The 24,075-nt window shown below is 43.0% G+C and overlaps 1 protein-coding gene across 1 annotated transcript in view; it reads right to left on the bottom strand.

Annotated features, from left to right (window-relative positions):
- Nucleotides 1-24,075, bottom strand: part of LOC147718197 (extracellular calcium-sensing receptor-like) — a 116,211-nt gene that overhangs the window by 75,305 nt on the left and 16,831 nt on the right. Inside the window, exon 3 of the mRNA XM_086967162.1 lies at nt 6,545-6,668. Within this exon, the coding sequence (XP_086823288.1) occupies nt 6,545-6,668 (124 nt within the window). The remainder of the gene's footprint in view (nt 1-6,544; nt 6,669-24,075) is intronic.

The following is a 24,075-nucleotide window of genomic DNA, read 5'->3' as shown; positions in this document are numbered from 1 at the left end:
TTTTATTGCACATACTTTACCCTTTAAGTCGACCTTAGGTAGCCTATGGGGCACATGTGCTCCGTAAGTGGAAGGAAGGATATATACTTTTGAGTTTTAGATGACCGAGTAGTGAAAAACACCTACATTAATTTTTCACTACTGTTAGGCCTACATCCCTCATAGGTTAACATTGGGAATATCTTGATGCACTATTACGTTGTAATTCCTGATTAAAAGGAAGGAAGTAGGTGTCATGTTTCATATCATTGAAACAGTTATGATAAATCCTCTTTACTGGTAAAGGTGGATATGACATTACTAGTTTAGAAATACCACTTTTAGAAAGTTGGAATATCTTTGCTCTTACAGCTCTGTGTCACTGCAGACTGACTCCAATACTGGTCTAGGGTGGGTGATAGTTATGCTTTGTAAATTCCCTCTAGCCAGTCAAAAATGCAGGAAGGTTAGGTGTGTCTGAGTACTCAGCTGTATTCTGATGGCTCCTCCTAGGTTGGAAGGGAGGGAGGGAGGATATGACACTTACTCCTGAACAGGCAGTGTCCTAGCCCCACACAAATGTCTGATCATCCCCTACTGATAATACATAGCCAGGGTTAATATACGAAGTATCTTTGTGCACTTCAAAAACCCTTCCTAGATGTAATCCCATGTAAAAAGGTGTTGTGTTCTATCTAGGACCCCGATCAATGTTGTGACCTTATGCCTCAATACAGCTATAATCAATCCATACCCCTATAATGGCATAACAATCAGAGCCATATTTCAGAAACTCGTCTCTGCAGCTCATTAAAGTACATGACACAGCAGAAGCCACTATCTTAGATTCCTAGATTACACACCGAGTTCTTTCAACAGATAAAACCCCCAGCAACCTGGGAAAGCCCCGCTTGCTTTATTTTTATTAGTAATAGAACTCTAATGAGCACTGTAAGAACGACCAGTTCTTAGTGACATCTTTATTGACATCTTATGTCCAAAAACTTACGTCAAACAAGGCACCTTCCAGGTATAAATAACACCAACATTGCCTTAAGCAAATGCGATGGTGGTGGTGAAGACAGGAGCAGAACAGCTGTCCCTTGCAGAGCCCAGCAGATGCGAGAAGCCCACGGACGCTGCCCCTCCTCCTCCTTGACGCACTGAGAAAGACGTTGTCTTTTCTCCTGCCGAGAAAATCCAGCTCCGGCGTTTCCAGCCTACCCTTGCGGGTAATTGGAATATCGAGTCCTGAGAGGAGATACAAGACCTCCAACATTCTATTCCAGAGGTACAGTGTTGACTAAACCCTTAGAGAGAATTCTTGAAGCAAACACTTGGCAAACCAACTTAACTTAAACTGCTGCTTACTTACTCCCTCCCAAGTATTAGGCTTAGGTCAGGTACACTGGGGTAGGCATAGTTAGAAGCACCGGTTGAGGATGTTAGATAAATGTATATATGAATGTATATATTTTATTCATTTTAACTATTGTATGGCTAAGAAACCATATCAATGCTTTTACAGTATTATTTCACAATCCTCCTTTTACTGTACGCACTTTTTATAATAACAAGTCTTGCAATTGTGGCAATTCATTTCTCTTGCAGGAGAAGAAAAACTGTTCAATAAATAATACCTTTTATTGAAAACGCCCGTCTCTCTATTCTCTGCATCCTGGTGAAAGTAATTCTTGCACAACTGACTGAGTGAAATAGCTGTCTATTGTTTCACCCGACTCTAGAGATTGAGTCTTATTCTAAGGAGCAAAGTTGTCATGTTTATGCAGTTGTTGGAAAACTGAATCCCTACTTGTCTGTGCCTGGGAAGCTGATCACTTCCTATTCAGTCAAGAAAGTTTCCAGTGACCTCTGAGCTAGTTGGTTCAAACCCAATGAAGTCTAACATAGTCAGTAGAGACCTGGAAGACCGCACTTCTACGTCTACACTGCTGTTTATGTTATTTCAATGCGCAGGGCCTGTAGGGAAAATAGGAACTACACTACAAAGGCACAACTGTGTATGAGTACTGGATCTCTAACGCCATTAACTCATATACTTCTTGACCTACAACTGGACTCAGTCAGAAAAACTGATGTTCTGCATCAAGGACTGACACTCTGATGGACTACTGACCTAAAAAATGTGCTTTTCTGCTGTGCTGTCCTGATGCCTGCTGTTGACTGACCTCTCTGTGGAGAGCTGGACACTGCCTTGCAATCAAAGTGATCTCCAAGGGCTTGTTGGCTTGCCTCCTGTTGCTTGAGACTTACGACTATCAAAGTCTCTACCACTAGTCCTATTTCACTGGAAGTGGACCCAGATATTTTCACCAGAGAAATTAATGCATTTCTAGTCTGCGTGTAGCATCACTGGTCCCTCAACCCAGTTGTGGAAGTAGAATTTGTGCTTCTCATTCGTAACTGCCACATTCCGCCCAGAACCACCACTTTGGAAACAGCATTTCACTGCCACTGTGTGGAGAAGATCAATGCATTTCCCTTAAGCATGGAGTAACAGGAACATCATCTTTAGGAGCACCTCTCTTCGAACCGGCACTTTGCTAAACGGACCCAACACATTGCTGCCACTAGATGAAGGAAATCGACACATCACTTTGTGTTCAAGATTGACGCAACACTAGTCTGCATCCCTCATCTTGCTGTTGCTACCAATATCAAAGTACTCTCTTCACCGGGCCTGCATGCCTCATGTCCCTGGCCTGTGCTCCATCATGGGGTTGGCCTGAACTGTTGATTTTGCCATGGTCCAATGTGAACAGATTGCCCATTGACGCTTATAGCTTCTAAGCAATAGAACTCTTTTTATTATTTAAACATTAATAACATTGACATTTAATTACTGGATTTTTGTTTGTTTATTGTTGATTCATTTATTAAAATATTCTCTACTGCTCTTACCCTGTGTGGCGTGTTTTCATTGTGTTGCTGTGTGCGTGTGTGTTAAATAAATACTTTACACATTGCCTCTCTAGATAAGCCTGCCTTATTCATGCCAATCTATCAGAGGGTGAACACAGGTTATCTGTTAGTGTGTATCAAGCTTACCCTGACTAGAGAGGTGGTCCTTACTTGCCAAGTTGAGATCCCATTTCCAAAATTGATGATCAGTTCTGAGGATAGGACTTGTGTTTTGTGTAATAGTACATGGTATATTATTGTTTACTAAAACTCTATACTAAGACCAATTCATACCCTTTCTAACTCTCACAAATTAGCTTTTTGATTTTTGTGCTTAACCATGTCTCTCTCTGGAGAAGCAGCACCTGCACCTGCAGTAATTAATTTTTAGCAGGCCGAGTTAGAATCCTAAATCGTGGTCCAGCTTTAGGAGTTGAGAACCTGGGCAGAGGTGCATAATACAGGGGCTGATGTTGCAGAAAAGTAACAAGAGATTTGGTAGGAAATAGGACTTCCTGTGGAGAAGGCCAATTTGTTGCCATAAGCTGTGGTAATTTCACTCAGGGTGTGATCACATAACCTGACCCCAGAGGATAGGAGAAAGGAGAGAATACTCAAGCTAAAGCTTGCCAAGTTTGAGCAGTAACAAATGCTTGCCAAACTAATATTGGAGAATGAACAAGCGATAGAAAAAAAGGATGTTGGCTCTTGAGGAGCAGAAAAAGTCCCATGAGCTGAGCCTCAGAGAGCTGGACATCAGAGCACTTTAGTTGGAGTCCAGCAGAAATGACAGCGGCATATTCACAGTACCTGCTGCCCAAAGACCTTGTGCTTATTTATATATATAGATACGTGTTTGCAGCCTATGAAGTGGTTCTAAGAGTCCACAAGGTCCCAGAAGTGTTGGGTGGTGTTCTAGGGAGGTACATGCTTGCAATGGGGAAAGGCACACTCCTTATACTAGAGGTGAGGGAGGGGCCTGACCTGCTACACTGCAATAGATGCTATCTTCATCAGTTAGATTGGACTGCCCCAGAGAAATGCAGCCAACAGTTCAGGGGCAGCCTCAAATTTTCATCACAGACCTGGGTGCATGTCTTGGATGATGCTAGCAAGGCACTCTCCCAATGTATTATCCCTCTGCAAACATTGTGTTATGAATATACATGCATCATGTCATACGATCAATTATACATTCATATATGATGTTGCTATTCTTGTGCAAAGAGTTCCGACACCCTTAGGCCTGATACACTCCTTATAAAAGTGCTAAATAATTACACACATACAAATATAAGTAAATAAATAAATATGAACTTCAACTCTGTGACAAAGCTCTGAGGTCGGTTCATGCACAGCATGTATTCCATATGATCCTCGGGTGCCCATTACACGACTCGGAATGTATCAAGGCGCTTGAAGCCCCAAAACGTACATCTAGGAACGCCCGTTTTAAAAACATCTAATATTACATATTACACAGGGCGTATCTGACGCCGGAGCGACAGCAGAAATTCTACCCCCCTACACAATTCCTATGCCCCAGATGCCACTCCCCAGATGCAGATTTTCGTCACATGTTCTGGAGCTACCCGGATCTCCACCCCCTATGGCAGATGGTGCACAACACACTGAAAGACCTCACGGGCCTCACCACCCTAGCCACCTGGGAATCCAGCGCGTTGGGCATATTCCACATTCCACATTCCGAAACAGCTCCCGGCACACTGGCGCTTTGTATCCCTAGTGTTACTGCTAGCGAAAAGATGTATAGCCATGCACTGGCGATCATTAGAGGGCCCCCTATAGCAGCATGGACGGGGGCAGTTTGTAAATGGGCAACGGCGGAAGAAGACGCCCTGTGGGAGGAGGAGGCTAAAGGTGCCTGTAAACATCCCATCTCTATGGAATGGGCCATGCTACTACATAGTTTCTGACTGTTAACGCGCAATGATGACCCGGCCACACCTACACCTACAACTGCACTCACCCCGACCGATCCCTCTACCTCCGCCCCTGCGAGCCTGCTGCCCTGACCAACGACAAGTGCCGTCCTTTGGCGATACACAGTCCCACACTCATACCTAGCCTCCGGGGCGACTGGCCCGATGCCCAATCGGACATGACACTCCCGCCCTTTAGCGGCTCTGCCTCACTGTAAACGCGAGTCATTGACCCCTCTAACGCCCGACCCCATCTCTTCTTGATATGTCCGTGCAAACACCCAGATGCTCCCTCCCCGAGTTCTATCCCCCCAGTTACTTGGCAACACTGCTGCACGGACTCTGTAGACCCAATCCAATGATCCCCATGATGATGAGTCACATACTTGCGCTTGTTTTTCTTTCTCCTTGACTTTTATCCTGCGTTTTCTAGCTTCTGTGATTACTTACATGTTCTGTACTGTTCAGATAACGAAATGCCAATAAAAACAAGTTTAAAAAAAAATGTATTTCATATGATCTATCAATGCCAAGTGACACGTCAGGGACATCTTTAGCATTTTGGGGGCCCAGGTCCGAACTTATTTTGGAACCTTTCGCTCGAGAACGGCTTTGAATTTACGTTCCTATTTCAGCTCTTTCGTGTACTCTTTGGGAAACATCCTTTAGAACGCAACTTTTACCACGCAGAGCTGTTACAACGCAGGCTTTGCAATGAAAACCATAACAACGCATTGCACTGGGGTCACTCTAGGATAGTTAATAGATTTAATTTACTATCCAACACCTTCCCTAGTGTCCACGGGGACTGGAGTTGGAACAGTAAATTAAACTATTCACAATCCAGCACCCCAAAGCGCTATGCGTTGTAATGGTATGCGTAGTAAAACCTGCGTTGTAACAGCATGCGTGGTAAAAGCATGCGTTGTATCGTCATACATTCGTCCTCTTTGGCCAGGTCACTGAGACACAGCAGCAGCTGACTAACAATACTGTAAATATTCTCTGTGAAACCCTCTCATTTCTTATATGTGAGGTCCTGTTTTGATCCAAATAACTTTTTTCAGGGATGTTGAATGAAACATAAACACAACAGTTCTTTCCAAAATGCTTGTAATAGAATCTCACACATCACCCAGATTGAAAATAAGTTTAAGGAAAACAGAATTTAAAACAATACGTTTACAAATTATTAAAGGTCACTGGGGCAAGAATATAGCTGGCTCTCTCAGCGGCCCCTTGAAAGGCTGGGACTCTGGCCCAGAGGCCACTTTGCTCATGCCTTAAAATGTCTCTCTGCTAAGCTAAGCTTTCTAGCAATTGTTTAGTACTTTGTCCAAAATTAATGACATTCATGGTACTCTTTATACAGTATGAGTGATGGGGAGAACAAACAGGTTGCTATTCCATGATTATTTAATCATTGGTTCCACTGACTCCAAAGTGGCTACAGTGGTCACTGAACTCCCTGAAGTAAGGGGGAGGAGCTCCAGTAGAAGAGGGCCTTTTTCAAATGTTTCACAAGGACTCTGGTAAATCATTCCGTAGATATGACAGTCTGACAGAGATTAATGTTACCAATGTGGGCCTGCTTGAGTCACTGAAATGCAGTCCTTGGTCTGGTGCTTTTCTAAACATGACCACCTCCCACTTCTAGCAGCACAAGGGATGTATCCCCATCAGAGTCACAGGGTACTTACCTGTCATATTTGAAATCTCACCAGCAGAGCAGGGAACACAGTCAAAGCAGCACACAGGCCAACCTTTCCTCGCAGACTGTCTAAACCCAGGGAGGCAGCTCTCACTGCAGAAGGAACTCGGAGCCTGGGGGGAAACAGATACAGAGTGAGAAATGGAAACTACAACTTTGAAGATAAAAAATAAATCACACAGAGGTGTAGTGTAGTTCCTAGTTTCCCACTAGGCCCTGCGCATTGGAATAACATAAACAGTAGTATCGACGTAGAAGTGCGGATCTTCCAGGCCTCTACTGACTATGCTAAACTTAATTGGGTGTGTTACCAACTAGCTCAAAGGTCACTGGAAACGTTCTTCTCTGCATAGGAAGTGATCAGCTTCCCTGGCACAGACAAGAAGGGATTCAGCTTTCCAACAACCGTGCAACATGACAACTTTGCTCCTCAGATCAAGAGTCAATCTCTAGGGTCGTGTGAAACAATAGACATGTATTTCACTCAGTCAGATTAGTGCAGTTTACTTTCATGATATGTAGAGAATAGAGAGACGGGCGTTTGTCAATAAAGGGTTAACATTTATTAAACAGTCTTTCTTCTCGTACAAGAGAAATGTATTGCCACAATTGCAAGACTTGTTATTATAAAAAGTACGTACAGTAAGATAAGTATTGCAAAATAATACTGTAAAAGCATTGATATGGCCATACAATGGTTTAAAAGTAATAAAACATATATACAGTCATATATACATTAGGCTAAAATACTCAACTGGTGCTTCTAACTAAGCCTACCCCAGTGTGCCTGACCTAAGCCTAACACGTGGAAGGGGAGTAAGTAAGTAGCTTTAAGTTAAGTTGGTTTTGCCAAGGTTTGCTTCGAGAATTCTCATCTAAGGGTTTAGTCAACACCATACCTCTGAATAGAATGATGGAAGTCTGGTATTTCCTTCAGGGGGAACTCGGTATCCCAGTGATCCGCGAGGGCAGACTAGAAGCGCTGGAGCTGGATTTCTCTGTTCAGCGCGTCGAGAGGAGGAGGGGGGACAGCGTCCGCGGGCAGCTTGGCATCTGCTGGGCTCTTCGCAGAGGGGCGGCTGTTCAGCTCCTAAGTTCACCACACCATCGTTCGCGCTTTAGCAGCGATAATGGTATCAGTAGCTTCACCACCAAAGGGACAGCAGCAGCATCAGCGTACTGCATACAGCATACAACAGCAATGGGACACCAGCAATTGCTTAAGGCAACGTTGGTAGTATTTATACCTGACAGGTGCCTGGTTTGACGCAAGTTTGCTGGACATACGACGTCAATTAAAGATGTCACTAGGAAGTGATAGCTATCAGTTGCTCATTAGAGTTCCATTACTAATCAAAACACAGCAAGCGGGGATTTCCAGGTTTGCTGAGTTTTTATCTTGTTGAAGAACTCGGAGTGTTAATCTAGGAATATCAGATAGTGACTTCTGCTCTGTCATTGCACTAATTGGGTGCAGAGGAAGTGGCAGAAACTATTCTGGAATGTGGCTCTGTTCGTGTGAGGCCAGAGATGACTTTTCTGAATATCGCACTTGAACGGTTATGCCAATATAGGGAATAAATGGATTTATAGCCGAATAGGGGCATAAGGTTGCAGTATCGATCAGGAACCTAGATAAACACGCAACACCCACTCCACGTTTTCATGTCCATCAAATTACTAAAACTAGAGCAATAGGATGCATGTGTAACATTGCCCACCCCAAAATACATAAATGCATTCGAAATAGGCGTATATTGTAATACGTGAAGTTTAGGTACTGTACGTTTTTGAAGCATAGAAATCATTCAAAAATTATTGCATATGAAATCAATGAACGATTATGCAAAAAAATTACACATGAAGTATCTCTGAAACAGAAGAAGGGCGAGATAAATCTTCACATATAAATGCATTGCAATAAATGTGCTAGAGGCTGATGTAAGTTTGTTATGTCTCTAGATGTGTTTAGAAATAGAAGTTTGAAGCTTCTGTTCTCTAAGAATAGTTTTTACCTTAAGCAAAGAATTGTTCTTGCCAAAAAGGTCAATATTAAAAATGTCCAATTCAAAAGAATTAATGCTTGAACGGGGAAATAGAGTTCCAACGCTTTTAGCAGTTTTTGTTGATCAAAACTGAAGGCCGAATTCAGAGTTCATGGGAACGCTGTGTGTCGGAAAGCTTCTCCAAAGGTATTGTTTCTGTACGGGTGTGAACATCGTATCAGACAGGCTCTCAAAGAATTGGTCTACAAAATCAGGTGACAGTTCAACCAAATTCGATAGTGCTGTAACTTGGCAGGTGTGAGAATGATTGCTGTCATCATGGTCAGGAGCAGCAATGCTCACAGAAGGTCGTACCTGGGTGATATTGCTTTTGTCACTCGCTCCACTGTTACCACCTACTCGTAGTACAGGAGTCTCAACGAATGCCGTCATCAGGATTGGTAGCCGCTGGGGACAACACAATGCGTGAGCCGTTATTGGACTGAGCAAAGTATCGACGTCCATTGGTACTGCTGATGGAAGTGAAAGACAGATGTCCAACACACACTCATCTCCGCATAGCATACATCGAAGTACCGGTAAGATACAGTTCTGCCATATAGGTCTGAATGAAAGGAACCAGGTCATGTTTAGATCTCTCAGCCTGGCCAATCCGAGGACGTTAGTTATCCTGTCCCGGTAGCGCATTGCTAGGATTGTCTCTTCCATTCCCATGGGAGCTATGTCTGAGTTTCGGCTTGCCATAACGAAGCAGGAGGGTCAAAAATAAAATCCCTGCTACAAGTCCCAAAAATAATGGTATGCCGCCAAAAACAGAGTGAACAAAATTAGGAACGATTCCCAAAATTGCTTGAAAAGGTGTTAGCAGTCCCGTAAAGACTGTCTTAAATATGCCTGGGATGCTTGTGGCACTAGACATGTTAAGGAGTTGGCTGAGCATTTCTACGAAATGCACGGGGCAATTTGTTGATAAAAGTTCATGAACTTCGGTAGCTGTCCTTGCAACTAGAAGATCATACGTCTCTTTTGATGACGTTATAGGCACTGTTGTCTGCAAAAGCACAGACTTCATTTTGCTTAAAGTATCAATTCGTATAGAATAGAGATTCAGACGAGGCCAGATGGGAGTCAGTGTGTCTGCAGGCCCACTCGGGAACAATGCTTGCATACAGCATTTGACCATGGATGTTACGCTTAATAGCTAACTTTTCCCTGGCACAAGGCCACAACATCTGTTATCCGTTCTAAGAATGTAACTCCCGTTCGCAAGTTGCATAAAGAAGGGCTCTTTCTGAGTTGCAGGTGTGACTAGCTGGTGACATGAAAGGTTGTTAGAATTTCCATCACATGCTCCGTGTAAATTAATTCCTTGACACAAAAGTATACCGCTTAGTGAATGTTTACAATTTTCACCACTAAGAAAAACATTTTTGTCGCTGTCACTATAGCAAGAATGTGTGTATGGTAATTTCCATTCTGATTTTACATATCCTTTACCCAATTGTTCATACTGGCCAGTAGGTATGTATTCAAGGCACTTTTTAAATCGGAAAGTTGTTATCGGAATAGTGATAATTCTGTGTATTATCCATTCAATGACAGGACTCTCCGACATTGTCAATGGTAATCGCTCAAGTTTTTCGCTGCTCAGGATTGTATAGTCTGCTCCTTTCTGTGCCAAACTGATTTGTTTATCAGTAAGGTTAAAAATGGAAAATAATGACGTTGTGTTGATTAAACGCCAAGGCACATAGCCTGAACGAAGATTTTGCAGCGTCCAGCCTAATTGTATAATAGAACGTAATTGAGATTGGCCATGTTGTAACATTAGCAAGTCTCTATCTAGCACATCAAAGGCAGAGCATACAATATTGTCCAACGAATATATTCTGGAGGACAGAGTCATTAACCCATTGTCCACTACAGAAAGTGATTTTTCCAAATTAATACAATCAATTTCTCGTATTTTTTCAGCTGTTTCAATTTGTATGACTTCCCAAGCCTCGTTGTACGCAGCATAGATACTGGTCGCTATGAAACGCTTTTGACGCTGTTTGCGTGGTCCAAGAATGAAATCGCGCAAATCAGCACCATCTTTTAGTAAAGACAAGTGTTGCTTAATTTCAGCCAGTGTGGATGATGTTAGCCATTCAAGGCAGAGTTTCCCTACACTGTATGTTGTTATTATCCCTGGATGTTATCTCTGGGAGTATCTCGGGTCTAGTCTGGTCATTTTTAACCCCTGTGTTTTATTCAGGAATCTATCTTGACAGCTGTTTGTGTCAGTAGGCCAGATTAACCACTTTTTCCAATCAGGATGTGTTCTGTTAAAATGTGAAATTTGTGGCACGTCTAATTCAATATCTGCAGTTATATTTTCAGGTATTGGCTTTGGAATTGACGGTGTTTTAAGGTCTTTGATCTTAGCTAGGCCAAGATAGGATGTTTGGTGTATTGTGTCATTTAAAAACATCATTTGTTCTTTATTTATTTATTTATTTATGCAATTTTATATAGCGCGGACTTTACCCGAAGGTGTCAGAGCGCTTCACAATAGGAACAGAAAAGATAAAAACTGAGAACATTACACGAGCAACAGATTGCAGAGGCATATGTTACGTTACATACGGTAAAGTGATAATTGTGAGCAACCAAGAATACATGAGGTAGTAAAAATTGTGAGAAACCAAAAATACATGAGGTAGACAAGGTAATTGTGACACTTGTGAGCAAACAAAATACATGAGGTAGTAAAAATGTGGGCTACCAAAAATACATGAGGTAGTAAAAAGTGCACAGGAGGAAAAAGTGACAAGTGTGCAGGCTACAAGAGAAAATAGAGTATAATTTGTGGTATAATACTGCAATATATGTTACACACTCAAGCACAAGAACAAACGATTACGTAGGCAAGGTAAAAAACATGTGAGAGGAAGCAAACCGTGTGTTACAGGGGCAAAGTGGTGAGTGCAAGTTGCAAGAGGGTACCAAACACAAGTACATGGATAATACTGCAATAAAAGGCAAACACTCTAACCGCAAGAACACACTGGGAAGGCACTTCCATGGACATGAGAAGTAGAAATTATCAGTAGTGGGAGATCTTCCTTCAGACAAAAGAGAGTTACTTTTGGAGGTGTCTCTGGAGGAGGAGAGCTTTGAGGTCCCTTTTAAAGGCCTGGGAGGAGGCGGTGGTCCGGAGCTGAGGCGGGAATGAGTTCCAGATTCTCACTGCGTTGCCTGAAAAGGATTGGGCCATCGTTCTTTCCTTCTTGAAAGTGGGAGGTTCAAGCAGTAGATTCTCCGCATTGCGTGAAGGTCTAGAACCTCCACAGAGTTTCAGTTTATTCGCCAGGTAGAGAGGAGAAGAGGAGTGCAGGGCTTTGTGGGTGATACAAGCGGTCTTGTAGATAGCTCTAGCCTCAAAGGGAAGCCAGCGGAGGGTAGATAACATTGGTGTGATGTGATCGCTTCTTTGGGCCTCATAAACGAAACGAGTTGCTGAGTGGAAAACAGACTTAAGTGGGGACAAGTGGGATTTGGGGAGGCCAGTAAGAAGAGAATTGCAGTAGTCGAGTCTGGAAGAGGACCAGTGCTTGCACCAGGGTTATAAGGTCCCGATCCGCGAAGAAGCAACGGATTCCCCAAAGAAGGCGCAGTTGGTATCGAGCTGATTTCGCAATGGAATTGATGTGGGGAATTAGATTAAGTTTTTTGTCTAGTATGACACCAAGGGATTTGGCACTGTCGACAATGATGGGTTTATTGTTTAGTAGATTCATCTGATCCATCCATGATTGAACCGGGGGAGGAGAGAGTGAGGAGGAGAAGAGGAGGAATTCAGTTTTGGAGGGATTCAGAATCAGTTGATGAGTTGACATCCAGTTTTGAATGGAGTCGAGAGTGGAGCTTAGGATGGAAAGATCGTGAGTAGAGGCAATCTTGAGGTAGAGTTGAGTGTCGTCAGCATAAAGATGATAGTTAATCCCGGATTTACTTAGGAGATTTCCCAGTGGTTCTAAATAGAGATTGAACAGTGTGGGAGCAAGTATCGAGCCTTGGGGAACACCTTGACCTACCGCCACAGGAGGTGAAAGACTGTTCGCTATTTTGATCATTTGGGATCTGCCAGAAAGGAAGGATGCCAACCATTTAAGCACAGTGCCCTCCATGCCCATTCTCTGTTGAAGAATATTGAGGAGGGTATTGTGATTGACAGTGTCAAAGGCTGCGGAAAGGTCAAGGAGAATTAGCAGACAGAACCCCCCTGAATCGAGTATCCTCAACGCGTCATCAACCACTTGCAGTAGGGCTGTTTCAGTGCTGCAGTTTTGGATGAAGCCGGACTGACAGTGGTCTAGAAGGTCATTGTCCTTGATATGACAGGAGAGTTGTTTTGCTACACATCTTTCTGTGATCTTCGCCAGAAAGGGAAGGTTAGTGATGGGGCAGAAGTTGTTGAGGTCATTCGCATCAGCAGTGGGTTTTTTCAGAAGAGGGGGGACCTGCCCAGTTTTGAAGGAGGCAGGAAGGGAGCCTTGCCAGAGGGAGAGGTTGATCAGAGTGGTCCAATAGGAGAGGGAATGGGTATAGAAGTCAATGGCAATGGCACTGGGGATAGGGTCAAGAGAATGGTTGGATGGCTTTGTTTCTCGTATGCACTTGTAGAGAGGTGTGGCTCACTGGTTAGAGGCGGCAGACCCGGAGGCTGAGAACGGCCCGGGACCAGGGTTCGATTCCCGACGCGGCAGGGTCGAGGACCAGGGTCAGCGGACTGATAATTCTCGCCTCGGTGCCCACTTTGGGCAGTGATCACACTCGGTAACTCTGGGCATTAAGCTTGCCTCATCGCTACAACGGCCCCCCACAGACGCCGGGGATGCCTGGCTTCACCTTGGAGATACCCAGCATGGGACCATCTCACAGGGAAAGCCAGGACGGGTTCCCCAGCGGTCATTCGCGCCAGGATACTCCGGTAGTAATTGAGCGCGCTACAAAACACCTTACATTTACATTTACTTGAGAAGGGCATCTTCAGATATAGGGTCAAAGCTCTGCCAAATGACTAAGGATTTGCGCTCCTCTGGAGGGTTAGGATGAGCGACCTGATCCACAAGTGATTTCACTTTTTCATCAAAGAAAATAGCAAAATCCGCTGCTCTCTTTGTAGAATCATCCACCTTGGAGGTTGGGGGAGAGCAGTTAGGCATTTTGATGAGATCAAATAGTTTTTTGGGTCTATTTTTGACGGAGTCAAGGAGGGTTTTGAAGTGTGTCACTTTCTCAAGGAAGATGTGCTTGTGGTACTTGGATCTTGCTGAGCGAAGCTTGGCCAAATTGTCGGAGGAGGGCACTTGCCTCCATTGTTTCTCCAGGGATCTTAGCTGCTTCCTTTCCTCATAAAGGGATTTGTTGAACCAAGGTGCTGAGGGAGTGGGCCTTAACCTTTTGCTTTTGAGTGGAGCGACTTTATTAATTTCAGCTGCAAGAACTGTATCATGCAGGTTCTAAATAGTGCTTCAATGCCCTGTACCTGCCAATCTTTTGTACCCCAAATTGTTTTCGTTTCAATGTTATTTTTCCAATAATCAAAACCAAATGTCATCATTTTGTCATAAAATGCTTCTGAATATATCAATTTAGAATTTGTCAGCATTGTTTTCATTCTTGGTTTATCTAACAGTTTGTAATAAAACGTTTCTGCATCACTGGTGTTAAACCCTGAGAAGTATTTGGATTTCTCAAAAAATGCTTTAGAACTGCTTTTAGGTGGTGTATCACAATGTTCCCATTGATTATACATAAAAACATTTCTAGGCTGTGCAGATTTATGAAAATAATGATCACCATAGTGTGTGTAACAGAATAACTGCTCATAACTAGATGAACCTTGTAAATAATCATGATCTGTGAATCTAGCTGACATTACTAAATCAGACATCATGTCATTAATACTGTTAAAGTCCCAATCATCAGAGAATGTACTAGGCGTTACAAAGTCACTTAAGGAAACCTTCAGTTGATGAGGATACTTCAGGATTTCGACCGGACCATATATTTCATAGTCTGTTTTCTCCCATACTACCCCATCAGGTATTGGAATTGCTGTGACATTTACTGTTGACAGTTCTCTTTTCTTCACATGGGATGATCTGTGTGGTTTCAGGACTAGGTTGATGTTCTGACTTGCTGTGTCCATTGTAATATATTTTCCCTCAATGAATTTTCCCAAACAAAGTACCATGATGAGCCAAAGCAGGAGGAAAAACACACCTAGACCGAACCAGAACTCTAACCAAGGGGAAACAAGGTAGATTTCCTTCAGTTGATGAAAAAGTTCAGTTGCTTTTTCTTTAAAAGTCTTTTTTGTTTCTGGCATCACTTCGGGGTCGTCTTGATCTTCAGAGAAGTTGTCGAAGTTGATGAAATAACCAGAGGCAGTTCTGTCAATTGTTGGGATTGTTCTTTCAATCTGTCTTTCGATAGCATTTTCTGATGCCACATTAGTGCAGACTGGTGTTGTTTCTTGACAAACTGTTTCAATCTGTGTTTCAAGAGGCAAGAGTTCCATGGCATTATTGCATAGTCCTTCATTGTGCACTGCAGGCTGATCGAATGTGATTAGTCTTTCAGTTTGAACCTCTTGGATTGTTGCAAGTTTGGGTATTCTGTTGTTTCTTGGGAGTCCACTGGGCCTACTGTTGATTATAGGCCACATGCTTGTGGTTTTACCAGGTCTATAGACACAACTCTGTTCTCCTTTTTACCAGCAAGGGGCGGTAGTACTACTGATCTTGTTCCGGTGACTGCCAAGACAGGTACTGCTTTTCTGTAAGAAGGCCCAAATTCCTTCTTCACCGCGATCTTTTCTCTGACTAGATCCCCAATCTTTGGAATCCAGACAGGCCTTGCTGGGGCTGTTGTTTGTGGTGCCTCGTCAGTGGTATCTGGCTGTTGCTTTAACTTTATGTTGCTTAAGGATTTTCTTGTTTCATTCAGTTCCTGTAAAACAGCCAAGCGATCCTTTACATCAAAGTCTGTTGTTTTTTCTTGTACCACTGACATCTGACTATCGAGGTCCTGAATGTTCATTCTAATTCCGAACAATAGTTCGTATGGGCTGAAACCTTTTAGAGAATTTCTTGGTAAGTTATTAAGACTAGTCTGGACACTTATTAAATGTTTGACCCGCCCAGCGCCTGAACCTAATACCTTCGCTGTTATAGATCGCTTTATGTCCCGGTTTTTTCTTTCAACCACACTATTCCCTTCGGGGTGCGACGGACAAGAATACCGCAACCCAATTCCCATGCTGGCCATGGCCTCCTTATAGGCTCGAGAGCTGAAAGCAGGACCCTGGTCAGAATGGAACGTGGTAATTGCGTATGTGCCGATAAAGACTCGCAGATCTTTTATAACAGTTCTAGGCGTCAGCCGAGTGCTGGAGGCCACATTTTTAAGTGTGTTTAGCCTTAACTGTGTACAATGGGACGCGCTTCTCTTCTTTGATTGCGCAGATAGACCGCCTTATGCTGTCTAGCAGGGTTCCTGAAACTACACTGGCCTGTTCATTACTGCAATCTCTGTTGCAGTTTTCACAATTTTGAGCAAAACATTGAATATCTATGCTCATTCCTGGCCACCAGTACTCTGATTGTAATTCTTTCAGAGAAACCTTAATTGTTTGGTGTCTAAGACCCAACCCCATGTGTGCTTCCAGTAAGAGGAAGCCCCTCCTGCTCCTGTTTGGAATTACTCTGTCCCCCACTCCAGGGATTCGAGCAAAAGGAACGGAGTTTGCATCGATTACGTATGCATAACTGAGTGGATAGTTTACGGGTAGCGCTGCACAGTCGCCTTTTACGGTCGTTTTTACTGCCAGCATGGTTTCCCCATCTATGTATTTTTCTGTACGCTTTTTTTGTGGCTACGGAAGCCGGGTTAGTTGCTTCCGCTGTGGCTGTATTAGCCAATGAATTCCCTGCAACCTGAACGCCATCACGTTGAAGACTCTGTGCATGAATCACGTGAGTCTTTTGTAGTTCTTTGTGTAAAAGAGCTACCTGTTTCCAGAGCAATTTATGCTTTATTGTGGCACCTGTGTCATCTTTGTAGTCGTTTTCAATCCAACTCTGCAGTTTATTGTTGTAAGAGTTGACGCAAAAATGAGAATCGCACACGATAAGTGTTGGGAATTCACGTTCTGCATTTTCGAGCGCCATCTTTAAACATCTGATTTCAGTTCTCTGAACCGAACAGTTTCTTACAGATTCAGTTTTTGTTACTTTCGGTCTGAATTTACCGCACAGCCAACGACCTTTAATTATCGCACATGCTGCATCGTAGGATTTGCTCTCTACATTAAAATGCTGTACAAAACTATCTGTATAGATTATACAGGCGTATTGTGGAAGAGGCAGAAGTTCGATTGGCAGAGGATATTCTTCTTCATATTCTAAATCATTCAGTTCTTTGAATTGCGGGGCGAAATAGTATTTCACGTCTTCCGCTCATAGAGAATCTACACACTGTATCCATTTCGGATCCAGTGACACTGTAGGCAGGTTTACTGGGCTGAATAGCGCTTCGAAGGCGGATTCCGCTGTAAGGATATTAATCCGTTTGCCGTGTGCTAGTTCTCGTTCATTTGCTAATGCAATTTGCACTGCTTTCACAGTTCTTTCTGTGTGACTGAATGTTTCTTCTGCTTGTGTGTACAAGTGAGATTTAATTGAAATTGGTACCTTTTCTCCCTCATTAGAGGTTAGGTACGTGAATCCGCATCTTCCTGGGATGACTCGGATTACAAGATCGATCGTGTTGTCACGTGTATCTAATTTTGATTTTGCTAACATGTCTGTTTGTAGTGATCTCAAAATTTCTGTGTGTTTTTGAGTCCAATTGATTTGTTTAAAATTGGGTTTAATTAGTTCGTAGAGAGGTTTAACCCTCTCTGCGTAATTTAGAATGTATGTTCTTCCGAAATTCAGAAAACCTAGAATGGATTGTAAATTCTTCAGCGTTTTTGGAGCTTGGAGTACAGCGCACTTCTCTAAGAAGTTGTCCGCTAGGCTTTTCCCTTCACTTGATAATTCGTACCCTAAAAATAGTACTGTCAGATGGGCAATTCGGGACTTTTTAAAGTTGAATTTGTAACCCTCTGCTGCGAACCCAAGTATAATGGTGTTCACTCTTTTCAAGTGAGTATCCAAGTCGTCGTCTGTGAGATAGATATCATCTACGTAAGATAATGCCTCATCATCATATATTTGTAGTAACTCTGTTACCCTAGCTGAGAATAGTCCTGGGCTGTTCTTGAACCCCTGTGGGAGTCGACAGAATTTTTTCTGCGACCCAAATGCTGAGAAAGCGGTCAAATATCTGCTTTCTGGTGCAATGTTTTGACAAAAGAAACCATTAGATATGTCTAATGTCGTTTTATATTTTTTCCTAACTATGTTATTCATTAGGGCTGCACTATGCGAGTTTTGTACTGCAAAAGTTTTGCAACATGTATTAAGATGTCTGTAGTCAAAAACCAGACGATATGAATTGTCTGGCTTGGAGACAGGAAACAAAGGATTGTTCATTTGAGAGGTGCATGTTTCAATCACCCCCTGGTATTCAAGTTGATCTAAGATATCCCTGACTTGTTTTTTAGCTTCTTGCTTTATGGGATACTGCCGTTGGGCAGTTGGTTCACTTTTTAATTGGATTTTGTGAGGAGTTGAGTCCTCATCCCATCCTACATGATTTTTAAATAATGCAGGTACCTGGGCCACTGCCCATTTCCTTGCATAAGTATATTTTTTGTGAATCGGAATGTGAATCGAGAAGGCAGGCATAATCATTTCTTCGCCACAAGGGCACTCCCTGACAAACTCTGGGGGCCAATCTTTTTCAGCTAACAGAATATCATAGCCTTTTGAGAGCTTATCCCAAAATAGACCTCTTATTTTCCTAGTCTTATCACCCTCTATACGCAATGTTATTTCGTATATTTTATGGGGCTCGCTAAGTCTGGTGTCGGCAGTTTCAACCTGAATGTATTCATTCGTGTCCACTGTCTCCAGATGACTCATCAAGATCTTGCGCGCTATACGGATTTCTGCTGCACTGTCTAGCATTGTCTGTGTCCACTCCCCGTTTTTCAACTGTGTCCTCAGTATTCTCAGCATGGTTGATTACTCTAATACTGGCTACCTTCTTTTTCGAAAATTGAGATTTTTTACTCTGAGCAGGTTCCTTGTCTTTGGACTTGGTGTGCTCTCCTGGGTCTGACCATCCTCTTCTTTCCGAATTCTGTGGAAAAGATCGAGAGGGACGTGTATCAATACTTTTGATATCTATCAGGTTTTTTCAGATTATCCCTATTTCTAAGGTTATATCTTTTCTCAGAGGGCTCCCTCTGGGGAGACTGGCGTTCTCGAGTCGGAGTTCTTTCCCTCCGTCGAGGAGACCTTCCTCTGGACTGGAAAACTTTTTCCTTGGGAGTGGATTGTTTATTTCCATCCCAGCTCTTTTTTGGAGTGTTTGAATTATTTTTAATAAATAATTTTTCAGGATTTTCGAGCAGTTGGGGCGTTACCGGTTTCCCACCCAAGCTGTCTCTACCTAATTCTTCATAGCATTTCTCTATGATTTTGGCAAGCTCAACAGGATCTTTTATATCTGTTTCCTTCAACTACTGGCGAATCGCCACAGATGCTGCTTCTCCTTTTATGTTGGCTAATAATATAGCCGAGACCTGCTTGAAGTCTTTCAGTAATTTCATACCTAGATTTAAAGCGGGCTCTGGACCGTATTCATTTTGAATCTGTTTTAGCACTTCTGGTATTACTGCCATAGACGGAACACCGTGTGTTTTTGTGTAAATGGAAGCAAAGACTGTACCCCAAGTGTCGCAGTCCTCCACGTGTGGTGCGATTCCCATAGGAAGGCAGATGGTTAAGATTCTGTGTTTCTCAATAGGGGTAGTATCAGGAAATACTGCCTCTATTTGAGTGATTTTCTGTGCTAACCAGAAAGGGATTTGTTCCCGTTTTACGGGTGTTTTACCAAGACATGATTGTATGTTCTGTGGTGTGATTTTATTAGTGTTCCCCTGATGAGGGGTCAGCTGTGGTACATTAACAGCTGGCAGGACTGTTGCAGTCCGCATTACATATTGGACTAATTGCCTATCTATTTTTATTAATGTTTTTAGATGTACTAACAGCTCTTCCTTTGACATTTTTACAATGTCCAGATGTGGTGTGTAGCTGGCTAGAACCGGCCACGTTGCTCCTGGTCTACCTAGTGGACCGAGCCTGGTTATGTGATCATTATGTTTTAGGGCGCCATTAAACCAGAGCAGGTGCTCTTGAAATTTAAGTGGAATTTCAATCTCCTCGAAAGGAGCGTACTCTTCCGGAGGTTCCTCTATTTTGTAATAGTGAAACTCTTTTGTTGTAGCGTTTGCCGCTGGAAAGTTTATCCATGAATAGAATACCTCTGTCTGCCGATACTCGTGAGCCTCTATGATGAAAATTACTGTACCACCTTGAGGTGTCAGTCTGTTTTCTATAAGTTTTAAAGTTATAGATTTTCTTAAGTGGACCAGGATGATAATAGCACCCGGGTCTGTGTGTTCGGGACCCTGCTGAGTCGCATCTGCTGCGGCCCCAGTGGTTCCGTTTTCTCCTGGCATTGTTAAAATGCAAGGTTTTGCAGAGTTAGTCTCCAAGGAGACAAAGATTAGGTGCACAATATTTTGGAACACTGTATCCTTCAACGTTGAATAAACCAGAGCTTTACATAGGACTCTCTTCCTACTAAGGTCGGGCGGATTTTAACCTTTTACCCACTCCAGACGTCTATTGGAGTATTTACGGGAGAAAGGGGTCTGTGTGAAATATGCACGACTGAGTTATTCTAATGTCTTGCGTTAGTTTATCGCCTTACCAAACGTTTGGGCGCCATGTAGTGTAGTTCCTAGTTTCCCACTAGCCCCTGCGCATTGGAATAACATAAACAGTAGTATCGACATAGGAGTGCGGATCTTCCAGGCCTCTACTGACTACGCTAAACTTAATTGGGTGTGTTACCAACTAGCTCAGAGGTCACTGGAAACTTTCTTCTCTGCATAGGAAGTGATCAGCTTCCCTGGCACAGACAAGAAGGGATTCAGCTTTCCAACAACCGTGCAACATGACAACTTTGCTCCTCAGATCAAGAGTCAATCTCTAGGGTCGTGTGAAACAATAGACATGTATTTCACTCAGATTAGTGCAGTTTACTTTCACGATATGTAGAGAATAGAGAGACGGGCGTTTGTCAATAAAGGGTTAACATTTATTGAACAGTCTTTCTTCTCGTACAAGAGAAATGTATTGCCACAATTGCAAGACTTGTTATTATAAAAAGTACGTACAGTAAGATAAGTATTGCGAAATAATACTGTAAAAGCATTGATATGGTTTCTTAGCCATACAATGGTTTAAAAGTAATAAAACATATATACAGTCATATATAGATTAGGCTAAAATACTCAACTGGTGCTTCTAACTAAGCCTACCCCAGTGTGCCTGACCTAAGCCTAACACGTGGAAGGGGAGTAAGTAAGTAGCTTTAAGTTAAGTTGGTTGTGCCAAGGTTTGCTTCAAGAATTCTCATCTAAGGGTTTAGTCAACACCATACCTCTGAATAGAATGATGGAAGTCTGGTATTTCCTTCAGGGGGAACTTGGTATCCCAGTCACCCGCGAGGGCAGACTAGAAGCGCTGGAGCTGGATTTCTCTGTTCAGCGCGTCGAGAGGAGGAGGGGGGACAGCGTCCGCGGGCAGCTTGGCATCTGCTGGGCTCTTCGCAGAGGGACGGCTGTTCAGCTCCTAAGCTCACCACACCATCGTTCGCGCTTTAGCAGCGATAATGGTATCAGTAGCTTCACCAACAGCAACGGGGCAGCAGCAGCATCAGCGTACTGCATACAGCATACAACAGCAATGGGACACCAGCAATTGCTTAAGGCAACGTTGGTAGTATTTATACCTGACAGGTGCCTGATTTGACGCAAGTTTGCTGGACATACGACGTCAATTAAAGATGTCACTAGGAAGTGATAGCTATCAGTTGCTCATTAGAGTTCCATTACTAATCAAAACACAGCAAGCGGGGATTTCCAGGTTTGCTGAGTTTTTATCTTGTTGAAGAACTCGGAGTGTTAATCTAGGAATATCAGATAGTGACTTCGGCTCAGTCATTGCACTAATTGGTTGCAAAGGAAGTGGCAGAAACTATTGTGGAATGTGGCTCTGTTCGTGTGAGGCCAGAGATGACTTTTCTGAATATCGCACTTGAACGGTTATGCCAATATAGGGAATAAATGGATTTATAGCCGAATAGGGGCATAAGGTCGCAGTATCGATCAGGAACCTAGATAAACACGCAACAGAGGGACTTATGGCTTGGTGCTAAATGAGGGTACCATAGGGTACTGAACCATGCCATACCATAGCATATCATACTATTCCATACCACACCATAGCAATCAAAACCATGCTGAAGCCCACTGTATATTGTCTACAGATATTACCCTATGAAAACCAAAGTTTAGCTAAGGGGACTGCCACCAGAGTTTATAATGACACACATAAGTGTATCCCTTAACACTGGGTTGAAGGGGCTTACACTCAAAGTAAACTTGAGTCAGTGGAAGATACCACCCTGGAATGTGCCACTTCAGAAAGCTTAAGAATGCAAAGTTGGGTGTTCCAAACATAAGACCTAAGGCCATTTATTAACCTGGCAGGTCCAAAGACTTGGAACCTCTATAACAAGCATGGACTGAGAAAGGAAATACACAGGCAATATCAGTGTCACTGTGAGAGTTGCTTTCAGGCATTCCGCCATCTGTAGAACAACCTGTGTCAGGGTTTAATTTGAGTCCATTGGTGCCGGCGCACCTCCCGGCACCAGCCCGTATTATTCCTCAGCAGATTTTGACCCAGGAACACCAGAGAGAAAAACGCAGAAGGGAAATGAAGGAAGAAGAGAAATACAGTAAAAGAATGACAAATGGAGAAATCAGGGGTTCAGAGGGACACACAGGAGTGAGTTTCAGGGGTGGGGAGGGTCTGGTCATGGATGAAAGATATAGGACTGGGAATAAAGACTATGCAGCCTTGGTATTCAGCCCCAGCTGAGCAAAAGTGTAGGCCTGGCACTTAGTATTTTACAACTTAAGCAGTGGTGCCATCATCACACCCTAATACATGAGAAATTCATGCAATTCAGTAAAATCACATTTTATGAGTTCAAATCACTTAGGGTTGCTGTTAAATGGTATATTTCCATCTATTCTGATAATCATGGCACACATTAAACATCTGGATACCCTTGAAAGACCACCTTTGATGTGTGCTCTGCAGGAGTCCATTGATAACTCCCTTCTTCTGTAGGATGCAGGCAGCATAAAGCCTGGACATACCCAGGGGTGACCTGTCTGCTTTGACACTGTGTGGACAGCATTAGTTGCAACTAATCAATGAAGTAAAGTTGTACGGTATTGTCCAGGTGTGCCTGGCCTACATTCCTGCTCTGTCTGAGTCTTAATTAGTAGAGGGATAATCCCTCTGGATTTTAGTCATGTATTTCAGGCATTATTTCATGCCCTGCACCTGGTTACCACCTACTTCCAGTTTCACCTCTCCCTCCTTTAAACAGAATCACTGATTCCTCTAAGACAGTCTATGGGGGTACTTTTTATTTATGATACTACGGATAAGACACAATCACATTAGAATAAATTAATATATATTTTCCAGCACTACAAGGATTGGGGCCAGTGAAAGAGTCAGATGTTTGCAAAACTGTTTCCCACCTTACATGTTATGGATAAGAGAAAGCACTCGAATGCTCTGTTGGCACATTTCTGCTCCTTCATACTCATGACATACCTATTTACAGTGAATAACAGATCAAAACATAAAGCCGCGTTCAGGTACTTCTAAAATGCTGAAGATAACATTTACTGCATGATAAGTGAGCAAAATCCGAGGATTCCTCGACAACCCTTCAGTGTTGAAGCTGGACACAAAGATGATGCAGCCACTGGCGGTTTGGCCTGACCATCACTGGCATCATGTTCACACATCCATGGCAGGCAGTGGTCCACTTGAACAAGAAGGCAGACTTGTATATGGTATGGTATTTCAGCTCCTGTACTTATGACACTCTGACATTTTGATAAAACACAGTGTCCTCTCAACCCGGATTGGCTACAGACACCTACTACAGATCAGACATATAAAAGCTATCTGACATGTTTTTGACCATCTGCATTAAGGGACTGCCACTCACATTATGAAGATGCCGCTCACGCTTGTGCAAATCACATTGTTATCCTGGGCCTTGTGTTAAGATTTGCCCCCAAATTTAAGTCTTGTTATGCAATGTGGCCTAATGGTGTAATCTTTGTAAAATGTAATAACAGAAGTTTTCAACGTTATGCACATGACATCTGTGTACTTAAAAT

Source organism: Lissotriton vulgaris, chromosome 4_1 (genome assembly GCF_964263255.1).
Source record: "Lissotriton vulgaris chromosome 4_1, aLisVul1.2, whole genome shotgun sequence".
NCBI lineage: Eukaryota > Metazoa > Chordata > Amphibia > Caudata > Salamandridae > Lissotriton > Lissotriton vulgaris.
Note: the sequence above shows the minus strand (reverse complement) of the source record. Positions and strands in the feature narration are given on the sequence as shown.